The sequence below is a fragment of the Macaca mulatta genome, chromosome 11 (genome assembly GCF_049350105.2).
Source record: "Macaca mulatta isolate MMU2019108-1 chromosome 11, T2T-MMU8v2.0, whole genome shotgun sequence".
In the NCBI taxonomy this organism is placed as follows: domain Eukaryota; kingdom Metazoa; phylum Chordata; class Mammalia; order Primates; family Cercopithecidae; genus Macaca; species Macaca mulatta.
This window is the reverse complement of record NC_133416.1, coordinates 63,762,159-63,788,684: the sequence shown is the minus strand read 5'-3', so window position 1 is coordinate 63,788,684 and position 26,526 is coordinate 63,762,159. Positions and strand designations below refer to the sequence as shown.

At 47.8% G+C, this 26,526-nt stretch overlaps 2 protein-coding genes and 1 non-coding gene across 88 annotated transcripts in view; 1 reads left to right on the top strand and 2 right to left on the bottom strand.

Moving 5' to 3' along the window:
• Positions 1 to 15,683, top strand: part of BAZ2A (bromodomain adjacent to zinc finger domain 2A) — a 43,114-nt gene extending 27,431 nt beyond the window's left edge. For 30 of the 46 annotated variants that reach the window (XM_028829618.2, XM_028829616.2, XM_015152025.3 and 27 more), the window contains 22 exons: positions 297 to 405; positions 601 to 702; positions 870 to 1,080; positions 3,893 to 3,993; positions 4,314 to 4,379; positions 4,563 to 4,796; positions 5,654 to 5,908; positions 6,182 to 6,396; positions 6,692 to 6,766; positions 7,296 to 7,476; positions 7,578 to 7,637; positions 8,798 to 8,942; positions 9,460 to 10,118; positions 10,254 to 10,476; positions 10,569 to 10,724; positions 10,835 to 10,986; positions 11,194 to 11,483; positions 11,589 to 11,721; positions 11,836 to 11,982; positions 12,326 to 12,555; positions 12,674 to 12,817; positions 12,903 to 15,683. In XM_028829618.2, coding sequence (XP_028685451.2) covers positions 297 to 405; positions 601 to 702; positions 870 to 1,080; positions 3,893 to 3,993; positions 4,314 to 4,379; positions 4,563 to 4,796; positions 5,654 to 5,908; positions 6,182 to 6,396; positions 6,692 to 6,766; positions 7,296 to 7,476; positions 7,578 to 7,637; positions 8,798 to 8,942; positions 9,460 to 10,118; positions 10,254 to 10,476; positions 10,569 to 10,724; positions 10,835 to 10,986; positions 11,194 to 11,483; positions 11,589 to 11,721; positions 11,836 to 11,982; positions 12,326 to 12,555; positions 12,674 to 12,817; positions 12,903 to 13,068 — 4,054 coding nt within the window. In that variant the 3' untranslated portion in view covers positions 13,069 to 15,683. The remainder of the gene's footprint in view (positions 1 to 296; positions 406 to 600; positions 703 to 869; positions 1,081 to 3,892; positions 3,994 to 4,313; positions 4,380 to 4,562; positions 4,797 to 5,653; positions 5,909 to 6,181; positions 6,397 to 6,691; positions 6,767 to 7,295; positions 7,477 to 7,577; positions 7,638 to 8,797; positions 8,943 to 9,459; positions 10,119 to 10,253; positions 10,477 to 10,568; positions 10,725 to 10,834; positions 10,987 to 11,193; positions 11,484 to 11,588; positions 11,722 to 11,835; positions 11,983 to 12,325; positions 12,556 to 12,673; positions 12,818 to 12,902) is intronic. The other 16 variants (XM_077954551.1, XM_028829617.2, XM_077954550.1 and 13 more) reach the window with 1 other exon arrangement.
• Positions 1 to 26,526, bottom strand: part of RBMS2 (RNA binding motif single stranded interacting protein 2) — a 98,045-nt gene that overhangs the window by 3,719 nt on the left and 67,800 nt on the right. For 9 of the 41 annotated variants that reach the window (XM_028828971.2, XM_077952889.1, XM_028828970.2 and 6 more), the window contains 4 exons: positions 25,085 to 25,162; positions 24,338 to 24,443; positions 23,632 to 23,712; positions 22,996 to 23,082 (listed from right to left, as the gene is read on the bottom strand). In XM_028828971.2, the coding sequence (XP_028684804.1) occupies positions 22,996 to 23,082; positions 23,632 to 23,712; positions 24,338 to 24,443; positions 25,085 to 25,162 (352 nt within the window). Of the gene's footprint in view, positions 1 to 16,836; positions 17,033 to 22,290; positions 22,871 to 22,995; positions 23,083 to 23,631; positions 23,713 to 24,332; positions 24,444 to 24,958; positions 25,163 to 26,526 lie in introns of those variants that run through there. The other 32 variants (XM_077952890.1, XM_077952891.1, XM_077952903.1 and 29 more) reach the window with 11 other exon arrangements.
• LOC114671115 (U6 spliceosomal RNA) lies at positions 23,385 to 23,488 on the bottom strand. The gene has a single exon (XR_003721011.1). It is a non-coding gene; the product is annotated as a U6 spliceosomal RNA (small nuclear RNA).

Sequence of the window (26,526 nt, the reverse complement as noted above, 5' to 3'; positions counted from 1 at the left end):
ATGGCTCAGGGAGGGGTTTCTGACTGCTTATCTCACTGATTTTGTAAAGGGGGGTGGAGATCTCTGAGCTTGTGCAGTTTGGTGTATTGCTTTTCTCCTAAGGACCTTGGTGTGTTTGCTGGAGCTTAAGTCAGCCTTCTATCCAAGCTTATCTCTGTTGATGCTTTTGCATCTGCATGCAGTTCTAGAGATACAAATGTGGGGAGGGCCATCTGCTCAGAGGGCTTGGCTCTTAGGTGGCATGGGAGTGGGTAGGGGTGTGACCTGGCGGCAGGGCCCATGTGCTTCTCTGGCAGGTGGCGGAGAGAGGTGCGCATCAAGAAGGGCAGCCACCGATGGCAGGGGGAGACCTGGTATTATGGCCCCTGTGGGAAGAGGATGAAGCAATTTCCAGAAGTGATCAAGGTAATGTAGCTTTTTTTTAAAGGACTCCTTTCTTGGGCTCAGTGGACTCCTTTCCACTGCCTAAGACTCCGTTCTTGGGCTCAGTGGCAACAGGCTGCCATTGTCTGCTCTGGGTCTGTTCTGCTTGTGCCTTTGCTGACCAAATACATGGTAGGATTCCAGCTTTATTAATGTTACTTTACTTCCTCCTCTTAGTACCTGAGCCGCAATGTGGTACACAGTGTCCGCCGTGAGCACTTCAGCTTCAGTCCCCGTATGCCTGTTGGAGATTTCTTTGAAGAAAGAGACACGCCAGAGGTGCAGACCTAAGGGTTAAATATGCTTTTGTCCCTGAGGATGAGTTGGTGGACAAGCTGCAGCTTCCTCTTGTGGGGTTTGAAGGTTCTGGGGCATTGAATGGTTCCGAGGGTCTAGTGGCCTGCACCGATTCCTTCCTACTGTAACAGTCTCCCTTGCTACCTTAGGGCTTGCAGTGGGTGCAGCTCTCAGCAGAGGAGATCCCATCGAGGATTCAGGCAATTACTGGCAAACGGGGTCGACCTCGAAACACTGAGAAGACTAAGACTAAGGAAGTCCCCAAGGTGAAACGGGGCCGAGGTCGGCCACCTAAGGTCAAAATCACTGAGCTGTTGGACAAGACAGACAACCGCCTCCTAAAGAAACTGGAGGCCCAAGGTACAGTGGTGTTTCTTACTTTGGAATTCGGCTTCCTCCGTGAGGTATCTAAAATGTTGATGAATTGCTAATACCTGGATTTCCCAGGAGCGTGACTAACATTATCTGGGAAGAACGAATCTGAATCAGCTTCTCTTTGGAATCCAGCATCATAGTCCCAGCGCTTGGGAATGCTTCTTTTCCAGCCATACTCTTTCTTGAGTTGCTGCTACCAGTGAAACCTTGGGCTGTCCCCAGATGTGTTTAGCCCAGAGGAGAGGACTTTCTTGCCCTTCCTTTCCATCTTTTAGCTCCTTATCTTATACTGGTTCAGTTGTACCCTCCTACCTTACTCATTTTTACGATCATGGAAGTTCAGAATTCACGTCTGAATTTAAAAGATAATTGGGAGCCAGGCATGGTGGTGTGTGCCTAATAATCCCAGTTACCCAGGAGGCTGAGGCAGGCAGGAGAGGATCACTTGAGCCCAGGAGTTTGGAGGCTGCAGTAAACTGCAGTTGTGTTATTGCACTCCAACCTGGGCAACACAGCAAGACCCTGTTTCTAAAAAAAAATAATAGGCCGGGCACAGTGTTTCACGCCTGTAATCCCACCTCTTTGGGAGGCCAAGGCAGGCAGATCATGAGGTCAAGAGATTGAGACTATCCCAGCAAACATGGTGAAACCCCATCTCTACTAAAAAAAAAAAAAAAAAAAAAAAAAATTAGCTGGCGTGGTGGTGCATGCCTGTAGTCCCAGCTACTCCGGAGGCTGAGGCAGGAGAATAACTTGAACCCGGGAGGCAGAGGTTGCGGTGAGCTGAGATCGCACCATTGCACTCCAGCCTGGGCAACAAGAGTGAAACTCCATCTCAAAATAATAATAATAATAAGAAGAAGAAGAAGAAGCAGCACTGTTTTAGTGGATGGACGGGTGAGAAATACCTAAATTTTTCAGTAAATAGTGCGTTTACCCTGGTGTAGTGTGAAGAATGTGAAAAAACTTAGTCTTTTGATTCTCACTCAGACATGTAGCTCTGTCATGTTTCAACCAAATGACCTAGAACAAGTCTCTTTTTTTTTTTTCTTTTTGAGACGGAGTCTCACTCTGTCACCCAGGCTGGAGTGCAGTGGCGCGATCTCAGCTTACTGCAAGCCCCGCCTCCTGAGTTCACGCCATTCTCCTGCCTCAGCCTCCCGAGTAGCTGGGACTACAGGCGCCCGCCACCACGCCTGGCTAATTTTTTGTATTTTTAGTAGAGACAGGGTTTCACCACGTTAGCCAGGATGGTCTCGGTCTCCTGACCTTGTGATCCACCTGCCTTGGCCTCTCAAAATGGTGGGATTGCAGGCGTAATCCACGACACCTGACCTTTTTTTCTTTTCTTTTCTTTTTTTTTTTTTTGAGATGGATTTTTGCTCTTGTTGCTCAGGCTGGAGTGCAATGGTGCGATCTTGGCTTACCGCAACCTCCCAGGTTTAAGCGATTCCCTAGTTAAAACCTCCCAGGTTTAAGCGAATCTGCTGCCTCAGCCTCCAGAGTAGCTGGGATTATAGGCGTGTGCCAACACACCTGGCTAATTTTGTATTTTTAGTAGAGATAGGGTTTCTCCATGTTGGTCAGGCTGGTCTCGAACTCCTGACCTCAGGTGATCCACCTGCCTCAGCCTCCCAAAGTGCTGGGATTACAGGCGTGAGCCACTGCACCCGGTCAAGTCTCATATTTTATTCAAAGCCTTAGGTAGTTCATCTGCCCGTAATTGTCTTAAAGGGTTGTCATGTAGACATATGGTGGTGTTTCTATACCAGAAACAAATTAATAAATATTGTTATGTCAGGGCCGGGCACGGTGGCTCACTGCTGTAATCCCAACTCTTTGGGAGGCTGAGACCAAGCAGATCATGAGGTCAGGCGATCGAGACCGTCCTGGCTAAAACGGCGAAACCCCTCCTGTACTAAAAATACAAAAAATTAGCAGGGCGTGGTGGCCACACACCTGTAGTCCCAGCTACTCAGGAGGCTGAGGCAGGAGAATGGCTTGAACCTGGGAGGTGGAGGTTGCAGTGAACCGAGATTGTGCCATTGCACTCCAGCCTGGGCGACAGAGCAAGACTCCGTGTCTGTATATACATACATACATACGCACACATATATACATATATACACATACATATATATATAGAGAGAGAGAGAGTCATGTCAGAAACATCAACTATGAAATACTCTATTGCTTGCAGAATTATACTTCCACAAGTCTTCCAGAAGGAAGAAATTCAGAACTTTTAGTGAAGCAAGACATGGAGCTGAGCATGATCAATAGCTATGTCAATGTTGATCTGATTCTTTTGAGGTGTCCGCTGTGTGGGCTTTTTTCCGGCACATCCTTGGTTAATCAGTGCTTCTAACTACTACCCTCTTTCCCTGACAGTTTGGCTTGCTATATCCTTTCTCTGCTCTCTGCTCTAAAATCAGTCTGTGGGTTGCTGCTCTTGTCAGGTATCCTGGGATAGAGATTGGCTACAAGGCTACTCTGCCATTGTGGCCTCTTTTCTATCAGCAGGACACCTTGTAAAGCAGTCTGATTGGAGCCAGGGGCTGGTGCTTCTGGGCAGATGTCATTTGAGTTCTTTGTGCCACACCCATAGCAGGTGCCTCTCCTACATTTTTCCCCCCCAATGTTTTATTATGTATACTTAAAAAAAAAAAAAAAAAAAAAAACTAGATTATTCAGGGAACTGCTTGGGAGGCCAGCTTTGAGACAGGCATGTGTTGCCCTGGATGCTAGAGAACTGCCTTCCTGCCTCACTTGTTTCATTTTTCTTTCTGCTCTCAAGAAACATCGAATGAGGAAGATAAAGCAAAGATTGGTAAAAGCAAGAAGAAGATGAGGCAGAAGGTACAACGGGGAGAGTGTCAGACTACTATCCAAGGGCAGGTGAGGGACATCAGAGAGATGACACAGTAGGTTAATTTTTCCTACAGTCTACTTCATGTTTTATTTTCATCTCCCACATCCACCACTCCCTGTGTAGCAGTATATCTTCATTACCCTGAAATTTCTTGCGCTTGATTTAGAGAATTGGGCTTGTTCAAAAATAACGTGGGCATCTCTAGGGTGAGAGAATTAATCCATTGCCAACCCCTCATTCCATCTCTCACCTCTCCTCCCCAGCACCCTTGTCTGTTTTTGAATCCTAGCCCAAGCAGAGATGCTTTCAGAGTTTGAGGAGAAATGACTTCCCTTATGGTTTACAGGCCAGAAATAAGCGGAAACAAGAGACCAAGAGCTTAAAGCAGAAGGAAGCTAAGAAGAAATCCAAGGTAGGTGCATGTACAAACTTGCCAAGTATAATTTTGAAGCCACTAAACTGATTTTGCAAGACACGTACATCAGTCTTGTTTTATAGTGAGATTTCTGGGCCATGAGGTTGGGAGGACTGGGAACAGGGAAGGATAGTAACTGGTATCTTTATGGCACTCCTGGTTCCTCTTTTCCTTGGGTAGGCTGAGAAAGAAAAGGGAAAGACAAAGCAGGAAAAACTGAAGGAAAAAGTCAAGAGGGAAAAGAAGGAGAAGGTAAAAATGAAGGAAAAGGAGGAGGTGGCCAAAGCCAAGCCAGCCTGTAAAGCAGATAAGACCCTGGCCACACAGAGGCGCTTGGAGGAACGGCAGAGGCAACAGATGATCTTGGAGGAAATGAAGAAGCCAACAGAGGATATGTGTCTGACTGACCACCAGGTAGTGAGGAGAGAGTAACAGTTCCTGGGTCAGTTGGGAAGACTTTCCTTTAAAAAAAAAAACAGGGACTTCTGCAATGGGAGAAACATTTCCATTAAAGATTAAAGGAAGGCCGGGTGCCATGGCTCACACCTGTAATCCCAGCACTTTGGGAGGGCTGAGGCGGGCAGATTGCTCGAGCCCCGTAGTTCAAGACCAGCCTGGGCAACATGGCGAGACCTCATCTCTTTTTTTTTTTTTTTTTTTTGAGACGGAGTCTCGCTTTGTCGCCCAGGCTGGAGTGCAGTGGCCGGATCTCAGCTCACTGCAAGCTCCGCCTCCCGGGTTTACGCCATTCTCCTGCCTCAGCCTCCCGAGTAGCTGGGCCTACAGGCGCCCACCACCTCGCCCGGCTAGTTTTTTGTATTTTTTAGTAGAGACGGGGTTTCACCATGTTAGCCAGGATGGTCTCGATCTCCTGACCTCGTGATCCGCCCGTCTCGGCCTCCCAAAGTGCTGGGATTACAGGCTTGAGCCACCGCGCCCGGCCACGAGACCTCATCTCTACAAAAAATATGAAAATTAGCTGGGTGTGGTGGCATGTACCTGTAGTCCCAGCTATTTGGGAGACTGAGGTGGGAGAATTGCTTGGGTTTAGGAGGTCAAGGCTGCAGTGAGCAGAGATCATGCCACTGCACTCTGGCTTGGGTGACAAGAGTGAGACCCTATCTCAAAAAAAAAAAAAAAATTACATAAAGATTAAAGGAAGAACCCCAGTGTTAACTTTTATTTTAAAAAAATAAAACAGAACCCCAGTGTTAACTCTTTTAAAAAATAAAACAGTGTTAACTGTTAACAGAACACTTTTATCTCTCTAGCCCCTGCCTGACTTCTCACGAGTCCCTGGTCTGACATTGCCCAGTGGGGCCTTCTCAGACTGCTTGACCATTGTGGAGTTCCTGCATAGCTTTGGCAAGGTGCTGGGCTTTGATCCTGCCAAAGATGTGCCTAGCCTGGGGGTCCTGCAGGAGGGACTCCTGTGTCAAGGCGACAGCTTGGGTGAGGTGCAAGACCTGCTGGTGAGGCTGCTGAAGGCTGCACTCCATGATCCTGGCTTGCCCTCCTACTGTCAGGTGAGTGCAAGTCCCTCCCAAAGTAACCAGGACAAGTAAAGGAGATAAAACTACTTAGTGTTTCTCTTTTCCTTATATTTTTCCATTTCTTTTTCTTCCTGATTCCTCTCTCCTTATTTTATTTTTCTTTATTTTACTCCTTTTCTTTTGTGGTCTTTTGTATTCTATCTTAACCCCCATAGTTCTCTTCTGGTGTATTTTCCTGTTGCACATTCACCCAACTTGGTTGTTCATCTTTCCCTACTCACTCCCATTATGCTCTCCTCCACACAGTCCCTAAAGATCTTGGGGGAGAAGGTGTCTGAGATCCCACTGACAAGAGACAATGTGTCGGAGATCCTGCGCTGCTTCCTTATGGCATACGGAGTAGAGCCAGCCCTCTGTGATCGCCTGCGCACCCAGCCTTTTCAGGCCCAGTCACCCCAGCAGAAGGCTGCTGTCCTGGCCTTCCTTGTGCATGAGCTCAATGGCTCCACCCTCATCATCAAGTGAGAGGCTGGGAGTGGGGATGGTCATTGTATGCCTTGCATCAGAATGGGATGGAGTACTTCTAGCTTTCCAGAAGTCCTCAGAAATGTGTGTTCACTGCCATGTTCTGAAGATATGGAGTGACTTGGGACTGAATTGCAGTGCCCTCCCTGGGAGAGCCTAAGCCTTCCTCTGCCATTCATCTGATCTAGTTTCTAGGCTGGAACTCCTTTTTCAGCTGCAGCCCCTTTACCCTTGAGCCTCCTTTCCCTTTTTTTGTGCTGCCACTTCATCCTATTCCCTATTCCCCTGCAGTGAGATTGACAAGACTCTGGAGAGTATGTCCAGCTACAGGAAAAACAAGTGGATTGTTGAAGGTCGGCTCCGGAGGTAGGGACCAGACAGAGGGTAGAGCCCCAGAGAGGAGAGAAGTGGGGTGGGTGAAGCATAGCCAGGGTTTTGGCATGAAATGTGATGCTTTAGCCCCTTCCCTGGATTTGGGACCTTACCAGGGCCCAGGATGGTTTGGAGTCCAGGTATTTCTTCTGTGGCACTATCATGTTCCTCACCAGTTTCCCTTAATTTTTTTTTTTTTTTTTTTTTTTTTGAGATGGAGTCTTGCTCTGTTGCCCAGGCTGGAATGCAATAGTACAGTCTCGGCTCACTGCAACCTCTGCCTCCCATGTTCAAGCGATTCTCCTGCCTCAGCCTCCCAAGTAGCTGGGATTACAGGTGCCCACCACCACACCTGGCTGAGTTTTGTATTTTTAGTAGAGACAGGGTTTCACCATGTTGGCCAGGCTGGTCTCAAACTCCTGACCTCAGGTGATCCGCCTGCCTTGGCCTCCGAAAGTGCTGGAATTATAGGTGTGAGCCACTGCGCTCGGCCATCCCTTCATCTTTCTCCATCTGTTTCAAGACTGAAAACTGTTCTGGCCAAGCGAACTGGGCGGTCTGAGGTAGAGATGGAAGGGCCAGAGGAATCCCTGGGACGGAGGCGCAGTTCTCGGATCATGGAGGAGACCAGTGGCATGGAAGAAGAGGAAGAAGAGGAGTCTACAGCAGCTGTCCATGGCCGCAGGGGTCGAAGAGATGGAGAGGTACTGGCCCAAGATCAAGGAAAGTGGGAGTTAGAAAATAGATTCCTCTTTCTTGAATCTGATAACCTCCTTTTTCTTAATGCTCACATGTTTCTCCCCAGGTTGATGCCACAGCATCTAGCATCCCAGAGCTAGAGCGCCAGATAGAAAAACTCAGTAAGGTATTGTGCTTCTAACCTCCCAAGAGTTGGAGATATGGGCTGGGCAAGAATTGATCACCGTATTTTTTTTTGTTTTTTTGTTTTTTTTTAATTTGAGACGGAGTCTCACTCTGTCGCCCAGGCTGGAGTGCAGTGGCCGGATCTCAGCTCACTGCAAGCTCCGCCTCCCGGGTTTACCGTTCTCCTGCCTCAGCCTCCCGAGTAGCTGGGACTACAGGCGCCCGTCACCTCGCCCTGCTAGATTTTTGTATTTTTTAGTAGAGACGGGGTTTCACCGTGTTAGTCAGGATGGTCTTGATCTTCTGACCTCATGATCCGCCCGTCTCGGCCTCCCAAAGTGCTGGGATTACAGGCTTGAGCCACCGCGCCCGGCTGATCACCGTATTTTTTATTTATTTATTTATTTATTTATTTTTTTTTTTTTTGAGACGGAGTCTCGCTCTGTCGCCCAGGCTGGAGTGCAGTGGCCAGATCTCAGCTCACTGCAAGCTCCGCCTCTCGGGTTTACGGCATTCTCCTGCCTCAGCCTCCCGAGTAGCTGGGACAGCAGGCGCCCGCCACCTCGCCCGGCTAGTTTTTTTTTTTTTGTATTTTTTTTTAGTAGAGACGGGGTTTCACCATGTTAGCCAGGATGGTCTCGATCTCCTGACCTCGTGATCCACCGGTCTCGGCCTCCCAAAGTGCTGGGATTACAGGCTTGAGCCACCGCGCCCGGCCCGTATTTTTTAAATTTAATTTTAATTTTTATTCTTTTGAGATGGGGTTTCTATTACCCAGGCTGGAGTGCAGTGGTACGATCATGGCTCACTGCAGCCCAACCTCCTGGGCTTAGGTGATCCAAGTTGCTGGGACTATAGGCGGGAGCCACCATGCCTGGCTAATTTTTGTGTTTTTATAGAGACAGAATTTCCACATGTTACCCAGGCTGGTAACATGGAACTCCTGGCCTCTAGCAATCCACCTGCCTTGGCCTCCCAAAGTGCTGGGATCACAGGTGTGAGCCACCGCTCTTGACCTTAATCACCTTCTGAGTTAGGCCCAGATGGCATCACTTTTATAGAGGGGCTGAGAGCCATTGCCTTTCTCCGATATACTGGATGAATTCACCACTGTCACTCTAGAAATGCGTTTATTCATCTTTATTTTCATTGTCTACCCAGCGTCAGCTTTTCTTTCGCAAAAAGCTGCTTCACTCATCCCAGATGCTTCGGGCGGTCTCCCTGGGTCAAGACCGCTACAGACGTCGCTACTGGGTATTGCCATATTTGGCTGGTATCTTTGTAGAAGGAACAGAGGGGAACTTAGGTAGGTGTGTCTGTGGGAGTGTGGATTCTGAGTCCTATCAAACAAGAATTAAATAATTCCTTTTCCTTAGTAGTCTTGGGCTTCTTTCATTTTCTGATAATATGGTGTAATGGTTAAGAGCACAGATTTTAGAGTAAAGCTGCCTACCCACCTGCTCTGCCATTTCCAGTTGTATATTTCTGTTTCTTCATTTGTGAAGTTGAGATAATAATAGTATTTGTACTTCATGAGGCTACTGAGAGGATTAAAATGAGTTAAGTCTCTTAGAATAATACTTAACCTATAGTTGGTTTGCAATAAATGTTAGCTTATGATTGTGCTGCTGCTGCTGATTACTTGGGAGAATAGTGTTTCTTCCCCAGATACTGTGTTCATTGGTATGTAAGCTCTTCCCAGTGGAATCTCAAAAAAGGGGGGCTAAGTCCAAGAGAAAAAGCATAGGTCCTAAGTTTATACACCCTTTTACTTTTCCCTTGTATGTCAGCATATGTCTTAAGCTCTTTACTTCTCTTTACAGTTCCCGAGGATGTGATAAAGAAGGAAACTGACTCCTTAAAAGTGGCAGCCCATACGTCACTCAACCCTGCCCTCTTCTCTATGAAGATGGAGTTAGCTGGCTCCAACACCACTGCCAGTTCTCCTGCCCGGGCCCGAGGCCGACCTCGAAAAACTAAGCCTGGGTCTATGCAACCTAGGCACCTTAAGTCCCCTGTCAGGGGTCAGGATTCAGAACAGCCCCAGGCCCAGCTTCAGCCTGAGGCTCAGCTTCATGCTCCTGCCCAGCCCCAACCTCAGCTTCAGCTTCAGCTTCAGTCCCATCCTCAGTCCCATAAGGGGTTCCTGGAGCAAGAAGGCTCCCCTTTGTCACTGGGTCAGAGCCAGCATGACCTCAGCCAGTCAGCCTTCCTGTCTTGGCTGAGCCAGACTCAGAGCCATAGCTCCCTGTTGAGCAGCTCAGTCCTCACGCCTGATAGCAGTCCTGGAAAACTAGACCCAGCTCCATCACAGCCCCCGGAGGAGCCAGAGCCTGATGAGGCAGAATCCAGCCCTGATCCTCAAGCACTCTGGTTTAACATCTCAGCCCAGATGCCCTGCAATGCTGCCCCTACACCACCCCCTGCAGTTTCTGAGGACCAACCCACTCCCTCCCCTCAGCAGCTTGCCTCCTCCAAGCCAGTAAGTAGCCAGAATTAGTAGTATGCACTTGATTTCATCTTGCCACAGGCACCATTGCCTGGGTATGGAGCTGCTGCCTGAAGTTGAGGCAACCTATAAACATGAAAACATCCTTATGTCTCATTTTATTCACAGATGAATAGACCCAGTGCTGCCAACCCTTGTTCTCCAGTGCAGTTCTCTTCCACGCCCTTGGCTGGGTTGGCCCCTAAGAGGCGAGCAGGAGACCCTGGAGAAATGCCACAGAGTCCCACAGGGCTGGGACAGCCCAAACGGAGAGGGAGACCTCCCAGTAAGTTCTTCAAACAAATGGAACAGCGTTATCTAACCCAGCTGACAGCCCAGCCTGTCCCACCTGGTGAGTGATCTTGGAGTGAGAGTGGAGTGGGGGTATCCAGTGTGGGCAGTGCTTCACAGCTGGCACCCCACATATATTTCATCCGCTCACAGAGATGTGCTCAGGCTGGTGGTGGATACGAGATCCTGAAACGTTGGATGCCATGCTCAAGGCCCTACATCCCCGAGGTATCCGGGAGAAGGCACTTCACAAACACCTTAACAAGCACAGGGACTTCTTGCAGGAAGTCTGCCTACGGCCCTCAGCTGGTAAATACACTCCTACACCCAGCTTAAGCTGAAGAGCCCAGGGTAAGCACTGAGCTGCTGCTGTGGACAACAGCCTGATGGGCCTCTCCCTCTGCCACCTCTCTTCTCAGACCCCATCTTTGAGCCCAGGCAACTACCTGTCTTTCAAGAAGGCATAATGAGCTGGTCCCCCAAAGAGAAGACGTATGAGACAGACCTAGCAGTGCTTCAATGGGTCGAGGATCTGGAGCAGCGGGTTATCATGTCTGATCTGCAGATTCGGGTATGGTGGGATTGGCACTGTGTAGGAAGTTGTTTAGGGAAAAGCATTAGTCCCTTATGCCCTGTTAGAAAAAACCCTGGGTCCCTACTTCACAGGTGACCTACCTTAAGTGGGTCATGTTTTTTTTGTTGTTGTTTGTTTTGGTTTTTTCCTATGCCAAATTTTCCTCCTTTTACAGTGAGTTTTATTCCTCTCTCTTAACTCAAGGGCTGGACATGTCCTAGCCCGGACTCTACCCGTGAAGACTTGGCCTACTGTGAGCACCTCTCCAGCTCCCAGGAGGATATCACCTGGCGAGGTCGAGGCAGGGAAGGACTGGCACCTCAGCGTAAAACTACCAACCCTTTGGACCTGGCTGTGATGCGGCTGGCTGCCCTGGAACAGAATGTAGAACGGCGGTACCTGCGGGAGCCCCTCTGGCCAACTCATGAGGTTGTGCTGGAGAAGGCCCTGCTTAGCACACCTAATGGTGCCCCTGAGGGCACCACTACAGAGATGTGAGTGACTCCCACCCTCCATTCTTGGTCTTGGAGAGAAAGGGATAAGTTCCCTCTTTAGTGGATCCTGCTCCTCATCCAAAGATCACCACTTTCTCCCTCCAGATCATACGAGATCACCCCTCGCATTCGTGTCTGGCGCCAGACCCTCGAGCGGTGCCGGAGCGCAGCCCAGGTGTGCTTGTGCCTGGGCCAGCTGGAGAGGTCCATTGCCTGGGAGAAGTCTGTCAACAAAGTGGTAAGAGGCTGAGAGAGCCTGGAAAGGCTGAGGGGCCAGCCAGCAGGGGCGGGTGGGGTCACTGGCAGGTAGAGGCTTGAGAGCTCATTCTGCCTCCTCACAACCTTGGTCCAGACGTGTCTAGTCTGCCGGAAGGGTGACAATGATGAGTTTCTTCTGCTTTGTGATGGGTGTGACCGTGGCTGCCACATTTACTGCCATCGTCCCAAGATGGAGGCTGTCCCAGAAGGAGATTGGTTTTGTACTGTCTGTTTGGCTCAGGTGAGGCTTCTGCTCTTTCTTTCCCACACTCAAACAGAAATCAGAGATTATGCTCAATCTCTCATCTCCTTGGAAAGAGTCCCAGACTGGGTATTAGGGGACCTGGGTTCTAAGTCCTTTTTTGGACAAGTCACTTAAATTCTATAGCTTTAATTGCTTTCTCTATAAAATGATAATAACTGTATCTTCCCTTTTACCTACTTCATTGGGTTATGTGAATAAACCAGTGCCGGCTTATGCATGATAGTATTTTGAAGCCTTAAATCACATTTAGGCAGAGCTTGTAGTAGGGCAAGCAGTGCATCTCCAGCTGTTGCTAATCTCACTTGTTTCCTATACTAAGCAGGTAGAGGGAGAATTCACTCAGAAGCCTGGTTTCCCAAAGCGAGGCCAGAAGCGGAAAAGTGCTTATTCGCTGAACTTCTCAGAGGGTGATGGCCGCCGACGCCGGGTACTGTTGAGGGGTCGAGAAAGCCCAGCAGCAGGGCCTCAGTACTCAGAAGAGGGGCAGTCCCCCTCCAAGCGGCGGCGACTCTCAATGCGGAACCACCACAGTGATCTCACATTTTGCGAGTGAGTTGAGTGAATCCTGGGGGACAGTTGGCCCTACCTCTGCCAGAGGAAAGGGCTGGGGGAGGGGTCAGTATATTTGCTTTCTGAGATGGAGCCATCACTGTCCCTGTAATGATAGGATTATCCTGATGGAGATGGAGTCCCATGATGCAGCCTGGCCTTTCCTAGAGCCTGTGAACCCACGTTTGGTGAGTGGGTACCGGCGCATCATCAAAAATCCTATGGATTTTTCCACCATGCGGGAGCGGCTGCTCAGGGGAGGGTAAGTAGATGTGGGTGCATCTGCCTGGTATTTGCTACTGCTGCAACTCCTACCCAGCTCACAGCTTTGCCCCTGCCCTGTCCAGGTACACCAGCTCAGAGGAGTTTGCGGCTGATGCCCTCTTGGTATTTGACAACTGCCAGACCTTCAACGAGGATGACTCTGAAGTAGGCAAGGCTGGGCACATCATGCGCCGCTTCTTCGAGAGCCGCTGGGAGGAGTTTTATCAGGGAAAACAGGCCAATCTGTGAGGCAAGGGAGGTGGGGAGTCACCTTGTGGCATCTCCCCCCCACCTTCCAAACAAAAAACCTGCCATTTTCACCTGCTGATGCTGCCCTGGGTCCAGACTCAAGTCAGATACAACCCTGATTTTTGACCTTGCCCTTGGCAGCACCCCACATCCTCTTATTCCTATATCCCTTTCTCCCTTTCCTCCTCTTGCTCCTCAAATAAGAGGTGCAGAGATGAGGTCCTTCTGGACTAAAAGCCAAAAAAAGAAAGAAAAAAAATTTTTCTTTTCTGTTTTATTTGCTAATTAAAAATGGGGACGGGGAAAGAAGTCCCTACTTCCTCCTCCCTGCTTCCTCTCCTCCCCTGTACGTGCCCCAGCATTCTGGGGTTATTTAACAATAGCAATAGTTCTAGTGAATGTGTGAAACCAAGAAACACTCTGTACTGTGTGCGGACCCGCAGTGACGGCCAGTAAAGTGGACTTAACTCCCAAGTGTGTCGCGCCGGACACCGGGCCCTGGACATGCTGCTTCCATGTTCAGTCCCTTCCCTGCTTTTCGCGGTCTGTTTTTCTTTTCCCACCTCCCACCCCCCAGTTTTCAGATTTTCTCTTATCCAATAATGTAAAACTATCGTGTACGGGTTCCTCCCTCCTTTTCTCTTCTCCCAAATCTTTTCCCTTCAAAGGAAAAAAAAACGTTCAGAGGTCCCTGTCTTTTTCTCTGTCCCCATCTTCCTGCCGATAGCTATCCCCTGTATGACGTTGGATGCTCCTCACATGCTGAGTTTCCAGCCTTTTCTGAAACTCAGTAGCTGGGGAGAGGGCAGGGAGGCCTCCTGGGCCTTCCAGCCTCCTTCCCCACCTCCTTCCCAAACCCTCTTGGGAACTCCTCAGGGACAACTACTGCTGAGTTTGGGTGCACCCCAAGATGGAGGCCAGGTAGCAATGGGGCCGGCCTCAGAGAGAGAGCACGTTTTGTGTGTGTGTGTGTGTGTGTGTGTGTGAGAGAAGATGCTGTGCTTGTGACCCTGTATTGTTTGATAGGATCCATTCAGTTTCCCCAAGTATCTGTTTTCATTCCCATTTTTCCCGTTGTTTAAAACCATCACTTTTTTGTCTTTGGGAAACCACAGGAACAATTTCTCTGGAGACAAGGCTGTGTCTCTCTCCTGGTCATTTTTGTTCCAGCCTCTTCAGACTGTGCAATCTTTCAGCAGGAACTCCCTCTCCTCTCGGTAGTTTTGAATCTTAAGCTTCTACAGGAGAGTGGTAGAACTGGATCTTTTCCTTATCCCATTTAGTTGTGCTTTTCTTCACTTCATACTCCAGGACCCCTTCCCCAGCAGCAGAGACCCTGGAGCACAGGAGAGTAGGGAGGAGGGGTTCTGGGTCCATCACTGCCCTACATGTGACTGTGTCCAAGTTAACCCCCAACATGAGAGGAAAGCTGCTGACTCCCAGCTATAGCCATGGGCCCTTGGCCCCCTGCTTCTCCTGCTCAGCAGAGCCCCTCCCTTCAGAGATTACGGGTACTTGCACTGGGGAGGTGGCTGCTGGCTGGCCCAAGCAGAGAGCTGAGGCATCCAAGAAATGTTCCATTGGGGGTAGGGGTGCCAGGTGAGGTGGAGCATTCCTTGTATTCTGGCAGCACTGAAGAGCCACTGAAGGGGGCAGGGGCAGTGTAGGTCCTGGGGCAGCCCCTTTATTCCTTTATGCCCCTTCTCCCCCATAGCCTATTTCTAAAGTCGCCTTTTCTGTCAGATAAACCTCAAAACTTTTAATTTTATTTGAGATTTTTTTTTTTGCTTTTAAATAAGAGGTGGATTGAAGAATATTTGAATTGACTTTATATTATGCATAAATATTTATATTTTATCTAAATAACTGCGCTGTAACAAACTTTGTGTTAGACAGTTGAAACTGTTAGAGTTGGGGGCCCCACTTTTTCCCCCTGGCAGTTTTCCCCTGGTATAAGATGTACTAGATTAATTTCATTGTTGGAGGTGAGGTGGATGGGGGAGTGAAATCTCCATGGTTCCTGCTTTGTGTTCCTTTCCCAGCTCCATCTCTTTCCCTAGGGACCAGGCACTCATATGGCGGGGTGGGGTCCTAGCCTCAGTTTGAAGAAGTGGGGGCTGGAGCGGGGTGGGGTAGGGGTAGGGATAGGGCATAATCAAAGGGGCCATTTCTTGCTTTTCTTTCCTCATCTTCACTGCCCCCTTGAGCTAGGTGGATTTTCTCTCATGACAAGAGTATTTGGTAGGGAAAGCAGGTTTAAGATAAAAAGACAACCCACCCCCTGCCCTTTTGCTTCCCCTCCATCAGTCTGGTTGACAGGAAGAAACCACAACATCAACACCAACAAGTTTCCGTGTTCCTTTTACAGCAAAAGGGACTTTTTATATAACCAAATGTGGTGTTTTAGTGACTTTTTGATAATGTACAGTTTTTTGTGAATTTAAATTTATTTCTTTCTATATTTTTAGGACCAATCTCATTTTTAATAAGGTTAAAAAGAAAAAAAAGTCTAGCGAAAAAACTCCTGTTTTTGCCATGTGATGTTCCACAAGTGCAGCTGTAGAAAAGTGCTTGTCAGTTGAATAAAAAAAACCACATTTGATAGAGATTCAAAAGACTCTGTGTATTCATCTTCCCTTCTACGTGTACACCTGAGGGGGAGACGGCGTTGGGATGGTCATGACTGGCTTAAGAGACCACAGGCAGGGGAACAACATGTTCGCATTTTCTGTGCAAACGGTACTAAAAGCCGGACTCCTGTTCCACACCCCCTGTGTGGATGGAAAGGGTTATTAGTGCTCTTGCCTAAATGTCTGGCTGAGTTGCTGGGCTGGAGCAAAGTGGGATTCAGTGTATCCAGGTCCTGCCTTGTGAGATGTGGCCCCAGCTTCCTAACTGTGTTTCTGTCATAGCAAATGTGGGACCATCACCAGCTTACCACTTTCCACTCACGGATAAGACACCAAAATGTAGACTTTTGTGTTTTATTTAAAAAAAAAAAAAAAAAGTGTGAAGTAAGACAAAATGGACCTCTACCAAGTTGTAGGGAAGGACAAGGAAAAGACCAGGGGTAGAAAAGAAGCGTAAGTTAGAATGATGGCATTGGCATAGATGTGGGAAGAGTATAAAACTAGAAGTCTCCAGATAAAAATGCATAAAATGTGTTTAAGGATAAATTAAACATTTTCTGTCCACATGCAAAGAAGTATTCACCCACCCAGAAAGGGTATATGTTGGAGTGGGGGCTTCACTGAGGCTGGAAAAGTATTACCCTCCAGCCTGGAAACTTTGTCTTGGTGAACCCCCTAAACTGTATGTTAAGATAGAGAAGGAACATTCGCTTCCAGCCTTATGAAAATGACAGACTCCCTCTTTGGTATTTGGTTACCTTTACAGCTATACACCAGCCACCGAGCAGCTTTCTTGTCCTCTTAAGTTCTGTTCCTATGCTGGTGTCCTCCAACAATTACTTATTACCCTAAGCAGTCACTGCACAGCCTACTCCCCTGGCTTATCACAGCAGGACCTATCTGGAGAGTTCACACTGTTCTAGGGTGATCAGTGAGCTAAAAATCCCAGAGAAAACATTGTAGGAATAGAAATTCCCAAGAGTTTTTAAATTCCCAAGAGTTTAAAAATTACGAGCCTTTTCTAGCCCCCACCTTCCCAACCCTCATAGAGAAGACAGTAAAGAAATAGGTGAATATGTCCTTGTTTAATTGTGAGATTGTGAGGTAGATGTGTAACAAGGACAAGGAAATTTGGGGATCTGCTTGGAGAATGAAAGTTTATTCAAAACAATCAGGTCAGAGGTAACCGGGGTGATGAGGGTACCTGGCTTTTGTATAGTCATGTGGGGACCGTCCCCTGGGAGGTGCAGCAAAGATCAGAAGGAAGACAGAAGCTCAGTCTGGTTTTAGCTGCCAACTCCTATGGAAGTCCATAGCTGACTCCTATGGAAGGCCTACCAAATGAGGAAATTTCAGGAATTTGCTAATGCTTGGGAGGATTGAAAATGTAGGCAGCACAAAAATAATAGTTGGTTTAAAAGGGAATCAGAAAGGATTGGTATAACAAGGCACAAGATTTGGAATTTACCCTTTACAGACTGGCTTTTATAACACCCACCCTCCTCTCTCAAGCCTGCTGATTCAGGGCTAGCCGAGTCTAGGGGCAAGTTTGGGCCAGATCACCCACCCAAGTTTATTGCCCTTGGCTGAGAATGCAAAGCCCCTCATGAACGCAATGCTGCCACTTTCCCAGAAGGTGGGGCATGTGCACAAGGCAGCGGCAATAGTTCTTTTCTAGAAGACTAGTAGCCACTGCTACTAGGGATTCCTAGGACATTCCAGCAAGGCCTCTTACAGCATCTGTATGACGCAAAGTAACAGCCCACATGCAGGCCTCAATTCCCAATGGGTTGACATTGCAGTGACAGGAGTAGGCACTAAGGGAGGGTGAAGGAGCTCACTGATTGTCAAGTTAGGAAAGGAAAACGAATGGAGTGGAGCTGAAGTGGCCCAACCCCCGGCATGGCCTGTGAAGCAGCAAAGTCTGGTCTTCATCTTCAGTATGAGTAATGTCCTCCTACCACCCCCACTGTCTGTTACTGACAAGGTCTATTACCCTTTAGAGCCACCAGGATTCCTGGTCTGGGCAACTCTACAAATTATTTGGTTAAAAACACTGCAAAGGGCCAGGTGCAGTGGCTCAGGCCTGTAATCCCAACACTTTGGGATGCCAAGGCAGGCAGATCATTTGAGCCCAGGAGTTCAAGACCAGCCTGGACAACATGGCAAACCCCATCTCTACTAAAAATACAAAAATTAGCTGTTTGGAGGTCAGGAGTTAGAGACCAGCCTGGCCAACGTGGTAAAACCCCATCTCTACTAAAAAATACAAAAATTAGCCAGGCGTGGTGGCAGGCACCTGTAATCCCAGCTACTCAGGAGGCTGAGGCAGGAGAACTGCTTGAACCCAGGAGGTGGAGGTTTCAGTGAGCCAAGATCACGCCATTGCACTCCAGCCCAGGCAACAGAGTGAGATTCCATCTCAAAGAAAATAAATTAAAAAAAAACTAAAAAGGCCAGGTGCAGGGGCTCACACCTGTAATCCCAGCACTTTGGGAGGCCAAGGTGCATCATTTGAGCCCAGGAGTTTGAGACCAGGCTGGGCAACATGGCGAAACCCTGTCTCTATTAGAAACACAAACATTAGCCGTTTGGAGTTCAGGAGTTGGAGACTAGCCTGGCCAACATGGTAAAACCCCGTCTCTACTAAAAATAAAAAAATTAGCCAGACGTGGTGGTGCACGCCTGCAGTCCCAGCTACTTGATGGCAGGGGAATGGGCAGCTGAGGCAGGAGGATCACCTGGGCCTTGGGAGGTCGAGGCTACAGTGAGCCATGATGGTGCCACTGCCCTCCAGCCTGGGCCACAGAGTGAGACTCTGTCTCAAAAAAACAAACAAACAAAACAACCAAAAAAAAAAAAAAAACCCAAAATCAAAAACATTAAAAATAATATCTCGGCCGGGCGCGGTGGCTCAAGCCTGTAATCCCAGCACTTTGGGAGGCCGAGGCGGGCGGATCACAAGGTCAGGAGATCGAGACCACAGTGAAACCCCGTCTCTACTAAAAATACAAAAAATTAGCCGGGCGCGGTGGCGGGCGCCTGTAGTCCCAGCTACTCAGGAGGCTGAGGCAGGAGAATGGCGGGAACCCGGGAGGCGGAGCTTGCAGTGAGCCGAGATCGCGCCACTGCACTCCAGCCTGGGCAACAGCGTGAGACTCCGTCTCAAAAAAAAAAAATAACATCTCGGCCGGGCGCGGTGGCTCAAGCCTGTAATCCCAGCACTTTGGGAGGCCGAGACGGGCGGATCACGAGGTCAGGAGATCGAGACCATCCTGGCTAACGGTGAAACCCCGTCTCTACTAAAAAATACAAAAAAACTAGCCGGGCATGGTGGCGGGCGCCTGTAGTCCCAGCTACTCGGGAGGCTGAGGCAGGAGAATGGCGTGAACCCGGGAGGCAGAGCTTGCAGTGAGCTGAGATCCGGCCACTGCACTCCAGCCTGGGTGACAGAGCAAGACTCCGTCTCAAAAAAAAAAAAAAAAAATCTCATCCAAGCATAGAGGTTCACACCTGTAATCATAGCACTTTGGGAGGCTGAGGTGGGAGGCTCACTTGACAGGAGTTCAAGACCAGTCTGGGCAACATAGTAAGAACCCTGTCTCTACAAAAATTTAAAAAACTCACTGGGCTTGGTAGTACGTGCCTGTAGTTCCGGCTACTTGGGAGGCTTAGGTGGGAAGAACCCTTGGGCCCAGGAATTTAAGACTGTAGTGGGTTACGACTGCATCACTGCACTCCAACCTGGGTGACAGAGCAAGACCATCTCTAAAAAATAAAAACATCTCTCTCCATCATCATCTCCACATCTTCCTGACCTCTACTGGCACCCTCCTCCAAAAAGTCCAATCAGTTTAGGGTCTGAGTATCATCTCAGAGCCTGAGATGGGGAGTAATAACACCAACAGGAGATGGCTAGACAGGCTCAGAGCCTATAAAGGATTATGCCATCTGAGGAAGGGACTCTGGTGTGTTCTAGTTGACTGAAAACAGAAAAATGACAAGTACTAAAATATTTTAAGAATGTTATGAGCATCTATAATGAGTGGGGGTGAGATGTAAAGTACAAAGAGAGTAAGAGCTGGGCTCCGTGAAGACAGTATTCAGAAAACACTAGGCATAGTGTTTAAGAGCCCAGCCCTAGGCTGTGAGCTGGAAGGCTCCCCTACATTTCCCTCTGCCATCACCCCAACCAATTAGACTATTTCATGGGAGAAACAGTATCCCTCCTTTCTCCCTCCTTTCCTCCAAACACTCACCCACTGTTACAAATGAACTAACAGTTAGGGGGGAAATGAGTGTAAACCAAATGCACCAAAAAAGAAATTCCTCAGTGCCATTAGCCACTGCAAAATAACTTCAGGTTCCCTATCACTTCCCATGCCCAAACCAGAAACACTCATTAATACAATCTAACAAGTAGATTCATATGAGAAGAACTCCAAAAGGTCAATTCAAAAATCAAAACAAAAAATTAGAGCCATTTAAACATTTAAAAAAAGAGAGAGAGAGAAAGAAGACAGACTCAAGAGTTCTGTGAGGCAGAGGAGAGGGGAGCAGCAATATCAACCGTGGTTTCTATGCATGAAAGGCCCTTTCTAAACCTCCTACCATAGCAAAGCTCCCCTGGTCTATCAAATGAACAGAATTCTAGATTTGTTTTCTCTTTCTCTCAAAGACCACTGACAAGAAAGCAGCTATGGTATATTTTCCTTGACTGAGGGCTGGAGACTCAAAACCAAAAGCTATCTGCCCAGCCAAAGCCCTCTGTAAGGCTGCTGGGCTTGGGGCTATTTTACACTGGGTAAGCCCTTCCTGAGGTTGGAAGCATCAATGAGAAGACTGCGGCAGTTTGTCCTTTACACTCTATATCCTACCCATTGCCCCGCACTCCCCCACCCCTAGGATGTATGTAGAAAGTCGACACTAGGGGGCACTGGGACTCTCAATTCTGGGGTGTCTGGGAAGGGAGGGAAAGCTGGGCCAAGTTCTACTTGCAACAACTGATACTACAGTTTCTTTTCCCCAGCTGTCAGCCCCTTCCTCTCCCTATGGCCAGCCTAGTGAACACCTGTCTCTCTATCCTCCATCATTTGCCTTTGACTGTCTGGTGGAGAGGCACCCGGCCTTGAAGTGCAGGGCAGTGAAATTCTCCTTTCAGTGCATAAGGGAGTGATGGGGAGAAGACAGGAGCAGGATCTGATTTCCTAGAAGATGGGTGAAGGCTTTCTTCAATCTGTCTCCATGTGTATAGAGTCACAACTTGCAGAAGGGGACAGTTAAAGACCAAGACATAGGCTTTTTTAAAGGACTCCTGGCCTCATAAAGAGTTGGAATTTATTGTTCTTTTCTACCCTAGCTCTCTGTTGTCCTTCCACAGAAGGAACATTATTTCTCATGTCCCGGTTCCCTGGGCAAAGGGTCCAAGCACACCAGGGCAGGGCAAGTTGCTCTGGACAGTTTAGAGAGTTTTGTCCTTTCCCACCATTGCACAGCACACACCAGAACAGTGCCCACCTGAATCCCTCCGAGCACACGTTTGCATTCAGCATGGAGCTACAACTCTTTCAAGAATCACTCTTGCTACATGCAGAGTTATCAAAAGTCAAAGTCTGGGGAGAATTCAAGGATCCCAGTCCAGTCCTTCTCAAACAGTTGCATGAGTGTCAAAAGGCACTGTTTGTCCAGGGTTGGGGTGAGAATTTACCCTAACCCAGGAGGCAGGGACAACACTGATATATCAGTGTTTCCCAATCTTGGTAATATTGACCTCTGGAGTCAGATAATTCTTAGTTGGGGGTAGTGGGGACTATACTATGCAGTGTAGGATGTTTAGCAGCAACCCTGGTTTCCAGCCACTAGATGCCAGTAGCACACACATCCCACCTCCAGGCATGGCAATCGAAATTGTCTCTAGATGTTGCCAAAGGCCTGGGAAGGACAAAATCACCTCTGGTTGAGAACCTCTGGTCTGTGGGTGAAGCAGCAGATCTTCCACAGTGTGGAAGGAGCCTATGTGGATTCAACTAGGTCACAGCTGCAAAGGCTCTGAGCATAGCAACGTGCAACAGGAAAGAGAGGGGCCATGAAGCCCAGGACAGAAAATGTCCTCCAGGAAGCAGGAAAGCAGGTACTCCCAAAAAGCTGTAGCTGGAAAAGATACTTCCTCAGATGCTGTTGGCCTTGGCAGTGAGAAGAGTTGGTAAAAGTCAGTAAGTCCATTCTTCCGGAACTTGCCAGGGAAGACCTAGTCTTCAAATTTGGCTCAAGGGTGTGTTCCCAGGGCTGTGGAATTGTCTCTTTAGTAAGCCTGGGTCACATCTGTGCTTTCTGAAGCCAAAGTCTAGTTTTTTCTCCCAGGGTGTGGCAGGGTGAGGGAAAGAACAGCCACTTCCATGGCCTACTTAGTGTTCTACCTTGTTCCTTGCCCAGCCTGCCCCCCAACCCCAAATTCCACATGAATTGTCATTTTTAAAAATCCATAAAATTAAAAGCTGTAAGAGGGCAAAATAGGCAGGCTCAGCTGTTTAGAAAAGAGAAAAAGAAGAATCTGGACTAGAGAAAGAAGGCATAATATGGGTGAAGAGGAGATGGGGTGTGTGAGCTGAGAGCTTTACCAAACAAATTTTTTAAAGGCTGCATACTTTTTAAAACACATAGACACACATCAAAAGTCCAGAACTAAGCTCAGTAAGTAGAGCTCCTTCATCAATGTTCTAGCACCACATCTTTCTGTTCTGTTTTGGTTTGTAAAGAAATAATTACAAATTATTTTAAAAGCATTCCCAAATAATTCCAATATATCAAAAACTTTTTCATATCGATGAGAAGCTACAACCACCATGTCTCTTTAGGGTAGGGGAAAAGTACGTTGCAGTTAAAAACAAAAAGCTTTCTTTGCAAAAGAAAAAAAGTTTTTTTGATCTCCTTGAATGTAGCACACAAGAAAAGTGATGGTTCCCCCAGGCTCCATCAGCAATGGAGAAATAGCAAAGGGCAGGAACATAGAGCTTTCTTTTTCCAGGCCCAGGCCTGTGAAAAACGATGGCTAAGTGTTAGTCCTTAGCAGGGCCGACGGATGGTCTCCATTCCTGGTTAACCCTCTGGAATCTGGGAGCAAGAGTATCTCCAAGAATTCATTTCTATTCAGTAAAGATGGGGAGGGGAATCTCCTAAAGAAGGCACAAGCCAGAGAGGAGACAAGCAAGACAAACATGAGAACCTGTCTGACTTCAGGCTGGGCTGAGCTGCTATCTGCCAGCACAGCCCTCCCTGCCCCCCAACATGTGGTTCTTACCCACTGTTACTTGTTGAACTGGAAAGAATAGACCCCATGCTCTGAGGGTGCGTCCACTGCCGCTTGGTTCTGTTGGCCGCTGCTCTCCTGTGCCATAGCCAAGGAGGGGAGTCATCTTACGCATTCCTTTCCTCACCTCCCACTACACCAAAGCCCACCCTACATCGAGCGCCCTCCCAAACCTACCCACTCTCCACACTCGTGTGTGAGTGTTTCCACCCACACCACCACTTCCCCAACCTTCCTAGCAGCCTGTCCTCTTCCCAAGACACATTAGCCAATACAAGCCAGCATCCTGGTGTTAACTACTGGCTGGCCAAATGTAAGGAAGGGCCTCATTCATGAACTCAGACCAAGTCCTTCTTTCCTACATCTGTTGTTGTTGTTTTTTAAATGTGGAACGCTTCACAAATTTGCGTGTCATCCTTGCACAGGGGCCATAATCTTCTCTGTATCGTTCCAATTTTAGTATTCATGCTGCCTAAGCGAGCACATCCTTCCTACGTTCTTCACATACCTACCAGCTATTTGTGAACACAGAATCAGCATCATTGTGAGAGGAAGATCTTGATCAGGGGGAAACCTGCCTTCGTTCATTTTCCTAACCTCAATCCAAAGAAATGATAACACCCTTACCTCGACTGAAACACTGGAAGAAGGCACAGGGGTGTACTGGGAGATGTAAGCTCCTTGCATAGCTGCAGCCGTCTGCATATACTAGAAAGAGAAACAACGGGCTTACAGCAGTGATTCTTGGCTACATTTGAAGCAGCTGGGGGGCTTTAAAAATACTGATGCCTGTGTTCTACCCCAGAGATTCTAATTTAGTTGATCTGAGCATTAGCCTCTTAAATGCAATTCAGGTGGTTCTAAAGGACACTGTTAGGGAGACATCTCCCTATACGGCTTATTTTCCCCCTCTTTCCCGACTTCCTTCTGCTTTTCCTCAACACACTTCCTTCTCTACCCTCGAGCCCTTTCTATGCAAAAAGGAATACAGTAGGCCTAAAAGAAACCTAATTAAGAAACCTCCATCCTTCCAGGTACTATTTTGATGAGGATTCCTAGGACACATGTGTATCTTAAACTAATATGCAGACAGAAGCACTATTTATGAGGTGCATGAGTAGGAATCAGTTAAAAGGGGTGGGCTGGGGAGCAGAATGGCTGTATTCCTGGCTCATGGAGCACTACCATTGTAGTTTATGTCCTGTTCTGAGTGTGCCCTGGATGACACTGAATTCCATCATTATTCATAAGTTACTTATGCTGAAGAGTATTACATAGGTATGCCGTGCTCATTCAGAGAGTTTACAATCAGAAATATCCTGCTTTACCGTGCCTGTGCTGCTGAGGGAGAGGTGGCCCAGTTGCTGGGTAAGGGGTCCCATCATGGAGGCAGGCTGGAGAGAAATGGGATGGTCCATCCCTGGTGTCAGAACTGAACCCTAGAGACAGCAACAAAGGACAGGGTTAGCTGCAGCATCCTGTGAGGCTGCCTAAAGCAGTGATTGGTGGCTGTCAGGACCACCGGAGACAGACATTTAAGAATCCTGAGAAATGGTAAGTGAGCAGCAACCCAGCTATGCAAAAGAATAGGAACTCTGCCTGTCGGTGTGGAAGGACCCTCGTCTAAGAATAACAAGCTTAGGTCTTACTGCTGGGTTGCACAAGGGTCTGAGCCAGAACTCACACCCACATCTCCTGGCATCAAAAGCCATTTTTTTTTCTTTATCTTTTTCTTTTTTGAGACAGAGTTTCACTCTTGTTGCCCAGACTGGAGTGCAACGGCACAATCTCAGCTCGCTGCAACCTCCGCCTCCCGCGTTTAAGCGATTCTCCTGTCTCAGCCTCCTGATTAGCTGGGATTACAGGTGCCTGCCACTACGCCTGGCTAATTTTTGGTATTTTTAGTAGAGATGGGGTTTCGTCATGTTGGCCAGGCTGGTCTCGAACTGCTGACCTCAGGTGATTCGCCTGCCTTGGCCTCCCAATGTGCTGGGATTACAGGCGTGAGCCACCGCACCCGGTCAGTTTTTTCTTTACATCAAATTGCCTCTTTGGCTTCTGCCCACTTCTGAACACTCACTGAAGGCTGCATGAGGTATGAATGGTGGTGCATCCAAGATGGGTTAGGTACTTGTAGAGGAGATGTCTGAGTCACTCTCTAAAACAAGCAAAAACAAAAAATGTTAATTGCCTGGAAACTATTGTTCAGACCCAAAGATCTAATAATATTCAACAAAGCCCAGAAAAGTTGGCATGCCTCACTCAAAATAGAAACATTAAGAAAACTGTTTTTAAAATATTAGCAACTCTTAAAACTCAATAAATAATCCAGTTTAAAAAAGAGCAAAGAGGAGTTCAAAATTACAGTGAGCTATGATTCTGACACTACACTCCAGCCTGGGCAACAGAGTGAGACCCTGTCACTAAAAAAATTAGAAAAAAAAAAAGGTTTGGAAAGATATCTCTCTAAGAAGATATACAAATAGCCAATGAGTACATGAAAGAGGCTCAAATGCAAATCACAACCACAATGGGATACCACTTCATACCTATTAGGATGGCTACAATTATTATTTCTATTTTTTGAGATAGGGTCTTGCTCTGTTGCCCACGCTGGAGTGCAGCAGCGGGACTACAGGTGTGCATCACCACACCTGGCTACTTTTGAGACAGGGTGTTGCTCTGTCACCCAGGCTGGAGTGCAGTGGCGGGATCTTGGCTGACTGCAAGCTCTGCCTCCTGGGTTCACACCATTCTCCCGCCTCAGCCTCCTGAGTAGCTGGGGCTACAGGTGCCCGCCACCATGCCTGGCTAATTTTGTTTTTGTATTTTCAGTACAGACAGGGTTTCACCATGTTAACCAGGATGGTCTCGATCTCCTGACCTCGTGAGACGTTCGCCTCGGCCTCCCAAAGCGCTGGGATTACAGGGGTGAGCCACTGCACCCAGCCCACACCTGGTTATTTTTTGTATTTTTTGTAGAGACGGGGTTTCACCATGTTGCCCAGGCTGGTCTTGAACCCCTCAGCTCAAGTGACCTGCCCACCTCGGCCTCCCACAGTGCTGGGATTACAGGTGTGAGCCACAGTGCCAGGCCAGCATGGCTACAATTATAAGGACAGAATAACAAGTGTTTTACACTGCCGCTGGTGGGAATGTAAAATGGTGCAGCTACTCTGGAAAATGCTTTGGCAGTTCCTCAAAAAGTTAAATACAGAGTTACTATATAGCCCATCAATTCCACTCCTAGGTATATACCCAAGTGAAATGAAAACATATGTCCACACAAAAACTTGTATATCAACGTTTATAGCAGTATTATTCATAGTAGCCAAAAGGAAACAACTTAAATGATGACCAATTGATAACTGGATGAACAAAATGTGGTATAGCCATATAATGGAATATTATTCAGCCATAAAAAGAATGAAGTACTGATAAATGCTACAACATGGATACATCTTGAAAACATACTAAGTGAAAGAAGCTAGACACACAAAAAAATTGTGTGATTTTACTTAT